Source organism: Tachysurus fulvidraco, chromosome 1 (genome assembly GCF_022655615.1).
Source record: "Tachysurus fulvidraco isolate hzauxx_2018 chromosome 1, HZAU_PFXX_2.0, whole genome shotgun sequence".
Classification (NCBI taxonomy): domain Eukaryota; kingdom Metazoa; phylum Chordata; class Actinopteri; order Siluriformes; family Bagridae; genus Tachysurus; species Tachysurus fulvidraco.
This window is the reverse complement of record NC_062518.1, coordinates 16704890-16712389: the sequence shown is the minus strand read 5'-3', so window position 1 is coordinate 16712389 and position 7500 is coordinate 16704890. Positions and strand designations below refer to the sequence as shown.

At 41.3% G+C, this 7500-nt stretch overlaps 2 protein-coding genes across 2 annotated transcripts in view; both read left to right on the top strand.

Moving 5' to 3' along the window:
- Nucleotides 1-2996, top strand: part of plcd4a (phospholipase C, delta 4a) — a 16450-nt gene extending 13454 nt beyond the window's left edge. The window contains exons 11-16 of the mRNA XM_027160809.2: nt 1-117; nt 257-373; nt 480-658; nt 767-899; nt 2009-2158; nt 2244-2996. The exon at nt 1-117 is cut by the window's left edge and continues 40 nt beyond it. Of these exons, the coding sequence (XP_027016610.1) occupies nt 1-117; nt 257-373; nt 480-658; nt 767-899; nt 2009-2158; nt 2244-2335 (788 nt within the window). The 3' untranslated portion in view covers nt 2336-2996. The remainder of the gene's footprint in view (nt 118-256; nt 374-479; nt 659-766; nt 900-2008; nt 2159-2243) is intronic.
- Nucleotides 2997-5515: 2519 nt separating this feature from the next.
- The window catches only part of slx9 (SLX9 ribosome biogenesis factor), a 9167-nt gene continuing 7182 nt past the window's right edge, over nt 5516-7500 (top strand). Inside the window, exons 1-2 of the mRNA XM_027160764.2 lie at nt 5516-5874; nt 7165-7303. Of these exons, the coding sequence (XP_027016565.2) occupies nt 5713-5874; nt 7165-7303 (301 nt within the window). The 5' untranslated portion in view covers nt 5516-5712. The remainder of the gene's footprint in view (nt 5875-7164; nt 7304-7500) is intronic.

Below are 7500 nucleotides of genomic sequence, written 5' to 3'. Positions count from 1 at the left end.
TGGTGTACTGCAGGAGCGTACGCTTCAACGGCTTCAAACATTCTCGTGTCCACTCCAGGTTCTACGAAGTGTCGTCCTTCACCGAGTCCAAAGCCAGGAAACACATAAAGGAAGGAGGTGAAATGGTTTAACATCTGGACCTACATTTTAAACACGCCGTTTATTACGGTGTCCGAGTCGGAGAACCAGACGACCATGTTTTTGCTTTCCAACAAATAAATTCCTCGGTGTTTTAGTAGAGTTCTGTCTGTAACAGGAGCAGAGTTTGTGCTACATAACGCACGCCAGCTGACCCGGATTTACCCCAGCGGCCTGAGGACCGACTCGTCCAACTTTAACCCACAGGAGATGTGGAACGCAGGGTGCCAAATCGGTGAGCAGATGATTTCATTCCATCCACAGTTAAGGAGACACTGGAGCACGTTCTGTACATTCTACATAGCTCCAGATCTAAATCCACATCTTTACTCGTCCCTCAGTGGCTCTGAACTTCCAGACGGCCGGCGTGGAGATGGATCTGAACGACGGTCTGTTCAGTCAGAACGCACGCTGTGGTTATGTGCTCAAGCCGCCGTTCATGCGACACACAGAGAAGAGGTTCGACCCAGAACACCCACTTAACCGGGACGGGTACACGCCTGTCTCACTCAGTGTAAAGGTACACGTCCTGCTGATTGGGGGTGATACTAAAATCTGTACATGAGGCTGATGACACTGTAGGGACGTGTGTGTGTGTGTGTGTGTGTGTGTGTGTGTGTGTGTGTAGGTGATCAGTGGTCAGCAGCTGCCCAAGGTGAACATGAAGGAAGGCTCCATCATTGACCCACTGGTGCGAGTGGAGATTCATGGAGTCCCTCAGGATCAGGCCAAACAGGAGACACGCCACATCGAAAATAACGGTCCTCTAGTAACACACTCACAACCCTGTGTCTACACACCATGTGTCACATTTAACACAACACTGAGTCTACACACCATGTGTCACATTTAACACAACACTGTATCTACACACCATGTGTCACATTTAACACAACACTGTGTCTACACACCATGTGTCACATTTAACACAACACTGAGTCTACACAACATGTGTCACATTTAACACAACACTGAGTCTACACAACATGTGTCACATTTAACACAACAGTAATTCTACACAACATGTGTCACATTTAACACAACACTGAGTCTACACAACATGTGTCACATTTAACACAACAGTAATTCTACACACCATGTGTCACATTTAACACAACAGTAATTCTACACACCATGTGTCACATTTAACACAGCAGTAATTCTACACAACATGTGTCACATTTAACACAGCAGTAATTCTACACAACATGTGTCACATTTAACACAACACTGAGTCTACACACCATGTGTCACATTTAACACAACACTGAGTCTACACACCATGTGTCACATTTAACACAACACTGAGTCTACACACCATGTGTCACATTTAACACAACACTGAGTCTACACACCATGTGTCACATTTAACACAACACTGAGTCTACACACCATGTGTCACATTTAACACAACAGTAATTCTACACACCATGTGTCACATTTAACACAACACTGAGTCTACACACCATGTGTCACATTTAACACAACACTGAGTCTACACACCATGTGTCACATTTAACACAATACTGAGTCTACACACCATGTGTCACATTTAACACAACAGTAATTCTACACACCATGTGTCACATTTAACACAACACTGAGTCTACACACCATGTGTCACATTTAACACAACAGTAATTCTACACACCATGTGTCACATTTAACACAACACTGAGTCTACACAACATGTGTCACATTTAACACAACAGTAATTCTACACAACATGTGTCACATTTAACACAACACTAATTCTACACAACACACCATGTGTCACTTTACTCTTGTGTTGTGTTTCTCTCAGTTCAGAGCAGTTCTGTTTCCTGCGTTTCCCTTCGCTCTGTTTCACTTCGTCTTCGTCCCCCTGCAGGTTTTAACCCCACATGGAACGACACACTGATCTTCACTGTTCATGTACCTGAACTGGCTCTGGTGCGCTTTGTGGTGGAGGATTACGACAAAACATCAAAGAACGACTTTGTAGGACAGTACACACTGCCTTTGTCCTGTATACAGCAAGGTGTGTGTGTGTGTGTGTGTGTGTGTGTGTGTTTATAGATTAGTATAGTTTATAGATTTTAGTTTAATTTTATTTTTAATTTCAGGTTATCGTCACATTCACCTCCTGTCCAAGGACGGCACCAGCATCCCTCCATCCTCACTCTTTATTCACATCAGGATTAAAGACGCAACTTAACACCTGCTCCGAGTAGAAAGACTGTCTCCAGAGGACACACACACACATGCGCACACACACTGACACACACCCACACACACACACACACACACACACAGACACACAGAGCCCACACACTCCAAGTCTTCCGGCTCATCCGGCATCATTGTTACCACACAAACACACACAGAACTGTAACTACAGCAGGTGCTTTATTTATTTGTTTGTTTGTTTGTTTGTTTGTTTATTTTTGTTAAAACTATATTGTGTAGCTTTATGTTCTATAGATGTACGAGTTATAATAGTGCGCCAAACGTTTTTACTTTTTATATCCCCCATACACTCAGAAAACCGCTTGGATACAATATTTCAGTGTCGATTGTTCTGCAGCACTGTGAAGTGTGAAAAGCAACGTTCTTATTTTAGATCTTAACTTTATGATCGCGTGACTTACGGCTTGGATCTGGAGCAGTCGGTGTGTCTCTGAGGTTTTGTAGAGAAAACATACAATATAGAGAATATAAATATACTCAATATAAATATAGACCTGACACCTTACATCACTCTGTACTCACACTTAAAGGTGCGGTCTCCGATTTTTGAAAGCCAATGTTGACATATAAAATCACCAAAACAAACACGCCCCTAACCCAAACGGGTCCCACCCCTGTATCGATAGCTCCGCCCATACGTGTTACATACGTAACCCGGGCGACTAACAGAAAGAGATGTGTCTTTATCATAGCTGAAGGGAAGAACAAAACGATTGTAGATAAACAAACAAGCAAAAATGACACACAAGCATAATCATGTAAAGGACAAAGGCATGTATTAGTTCTATGTAACAAAGCAAAACCAACGTTACTCACCTATCGAGAAGGAAAAAAGCACCTCAGCGTCTTAAGTAAAGTCAGCCACATATTCACAGGTCGGAGTTTCCAGAGTCAAAAACTCCTGAGCTAAACGCTGTTACTACACAAAACGCGGTTGTAGCTTCCTCTCTACATTACTACGATAGAAAAGAGGTGTTATTTGTGTAGTAACAGCATTTAGCTCAGGAGTTATTGACTCGGGAAACTCCAACCTGTGAATATGTGTCCAACTTCCTGCTCCTTCAGTTCTCTCCAGCGCTGGAAAGCTGATCCTATATTAACACGTCCTACTTCTTGCCTTATCGTAAGTCTTTCTTCTCTTTCCTTCTTTGTTTTTATCCTCCATGTCGATGTTAAAATCGCTTTCTGCTAGTGTCACACACGCACACTGAACACTCTCTCCGCCTATATCGACAAGACACGCCCCTTTCTGATCATTGTCTACACGTTTGTTTTGTATTTGTTTTGTTGTCGGCCCGACTCGGTTTTCTGAAGCATTTCTCAAACATCGGAGACCGCACCTTTAACAAATCTTCATCAAACACAGTGTTTGTTGTTGTGTTGAATACATTGACGCATGTGACCGAGACTAAACATCCCCACACATCCTGTATCACTTATACAGCACTAAAATTAGCAGCAGTTAATAATATTGATTCATCATGAAGTCCCAAATACTTTCTTTTTGCACAGACTTCCTAACGTAAGTATTAATAAGATACGTGCTAATATTAAATTTGACGCGATATTGTGGTATTAAAAAGAGCTGCCTGTATGTTTTATTCCTGACAAGGCAGCGTTTCTGTGCCCTAGGTACAATAGTCCGTCTTCTGATATTTACTATTTTTGACCGATTTGGATGAATTGATGTTCATATACTGCACACAACCAGTGATAAAAGATTTAGAAGATTAGATTATAAACAAATCATCAGAACTTTGCTATTAGAGGAATGTTTAATGGTATCAGGTCTGAGTTCGTATCCTCACACTGCTGCTCAATAGTATTATTTTTATACGCTCTGCTGTTCTTGTGGTTTATTATAAAGAGTCCTAAAGGAATCGTGACTCCACTTGATCATGTGTTTATTGCCACACAGACAGGAATAAAGATCATTTTGAGTATGTGTCTGTGATTTGTATGTGATTGTTATGATGAAGATATCCGGCTCTTTTAAGCTCAATTGTTTATCATCACCAGCCTGATTAAGATTCCAGACAGTTTTCCAACCTTATTATAGAACACCAACCTAAACAGCACAGAACCGTACACACCGTACCATTTACACACCGTACCATTTATACACCGTACCATTTACACACTGTACACATTTACACACCGTACCATTTACACACTGTACACATTTACACACTGTACACATTTACACACCGTACCATTTACACACTGTACACATTTACACACCGTACCATTTACACACTTTACCATTTACACACTGTACCATTTACACAATTTACCATTTACACACCGTACCATTTACACACCATAGTGATCAATTATCAAGTTATTTTATTTTCATCATATTTGTTTTAAAAATGTGTTTATATTTACTTACTTATCTATCTACACTCACTGTCCACTTTGTTAGGAACACACACACACACACACACACACAGACATACATACATACATAGACACAAACACACACACATGCATACACACCCACATACATAGACATAAACACACATACATACACACACAAACACATACACACTCACACACAAACACACACACACATACACACTCTCTCTATCTCTCTCTCTCTCTCTCTCTCTCTCTCTCTCTCTCTCTCTCACACACACACACACACACACACACACACACAGAGACATACATACATACATAGACACAAACACACACACACACATGCATACACACCCACATACATAGACACACAGACATACACACAAGCACACATACACACAGACACTCACACACACACACTCTCTATCTATCTATCTATCTATCTATCTATCTATCTATCTATCTATCTATCTATCTATCTATCTATCTATCTCTCTCTCTCTCTCTCTCTCTCTCTCTCTCTCTCTCACACACACACACACACACACACACACACACACACACAATTTAAAAAAAAAAGGACAATTTTTGAAAAAAGAAATCTGGTCATTTTTCAATCTTCAACTGTCCGGTCTGTCTGTTTCTGCACTTCCTTATGTACTATTTGTATAAATATAAACACGTGTAATTTGTAGTTGAATGATATAAAAAGACTTTTTAATTAATACAGAAGCGGAACAATATTGCACAGGAACCGAAGTCACAGATTCCGCTTTACTCCGGACCCTTTTAACCGTCGCACCACAAAGTTGTGAAGGTAGCAGCAGCCCAAATATTGTCCAGGTCACTACTTTAGCTCACTACAGTGTAGTGATACATAACGGCTTCTGCTCACTATGTAGTGAACTCTGTGACGTGTAAATAAACCCGACGCCGCGTGTGTGAAGCCCTACAGAAACACTTCACACGTTTATACGACACAAAATGGGGAAAATAAAGCGAGAGCGACAGAAACGTCACCACGATGCGGTGAAGCTCAGACCTGAGAAAAGTGCTTCATCTCTGCTACATGATGAGGAACAGATCCGAACATCACCTGTAAACATCACACCAACACGATCAGCTGTTAAACCCACAGACGTTCAGGTGAGGAAGTGCTTTAGTGATAAACTTACTGCTGTTTACATGCTGGATAAACACGTGCACTACAAAGGGGTGTAAACTTATGCCCCTGCACCCCAGGGGCAGTGTAGGGGGACAGAGGATGGACCCTGTTTGTGTTTTCTCCTGTTTGGTTAAATGCAGCGCTATGTGTATGTGTATGTAAATAATAAGTAAGTGTGTGTGTGTGTGTGTGTGTGTGTGTGTGTGTGTGTGAGAGAGAGAGAGAGAGAGAGAGAGAGAGAGAGAGAGTGTGTGTGTGTGTGTGTGTGTGTGTGTGTGTGTGTGTGTGTGTGTGAGAGAGAGAGAGAGAGAGAGAGAGTGTGTGTGTGTGAGAGAGCGTGTGTGAGAGAGAGACTATAACAGCTCCAGTAAAGAGCTATAATGTGTTATAATCCATATCCACCCTCTTTACATGGGCTATAATGTTTTATAATCCATATCCACCCTCTTTACGGGGGCTATAATGTGTTATAATCCATATCCACCATCATTCCATGGGCTATAATGTGTTATAATCCATATCCACCCTCTTTACATGGGCTATAATGTGTTATAATCCATATCCACCCTCTTTACAGGGGCTATAATGTGTTATAATCCATATCCACCCTCTTTACAGGGGCTATAATATGTTATAATCCATATCCACCCTTTTTACAGGGGCTATAATGTGTTATAATCCATATCCACCCTCTTTACAGGGGCTATAATGTGTTATAATCCATATCCACCATCTTTACAGGGGCTATAATATGTTATAATCCATATCCACCCTCTTTACAGGGGCTATAATGTGTTGTAATCCATATCCACACTTTTCACGTGGGCTATAATGTGTTATAATCCATATCCACCCTCTTTACAGAGACTATAATGTGTTATAATCCATATACACCCTCTTTACAGAGACTATAATGTGTTATAATCCATATCCACCCTCTTTACGTGGGCTATAATGTGTTATAATCCATATCCACCCTCTTTACATGGGCTATAATGTGTTATAATCCATATCCACCCTCTTTACATAGTGCTATTACTTTACATCAGATGTTCACTGATGTCATAAACATGCCATTAAACCATTAACAAATTCTCTATTGTTTATCCCACAGCATCGATTCCCTCCTTTTCCCTCTATATAATTATAACATATGGTGAATATAAAGGAAGTCATATAACGACATGTGAACTCTGTCCTATGCACTTTAGTCATGTCAGTACGATGAAGGTCACTGGAGGTTTAATCACTTCTTTCTGCCCCACAAACAGGCCTTTAACTTCCCCAAAGGGGTTTTTGTTGGTACTGTAATTCCTCCTGAAGCTCTGGTTCAGACTCTTAGTGTTCCTGAGTCTCCAGCAGAACAACCAGCAGAACAACCAGCAGAACAACCAGCAGAACAACCCCGAGGTGAGACTCACACTGACTGATGGCTTTAACTGGTATTGATGTCACTGTTCTGTTTAAGTGTTACGTTTCTCCACCGATAGAGAGCAGCAGCAGCATGTAACAACTGATCACACACACACACACACACACTGAGTCTGGTGAAAGGAGCAGACACACATGTGTACACAACCTGCACTGATCACACACCGTCACGTTCT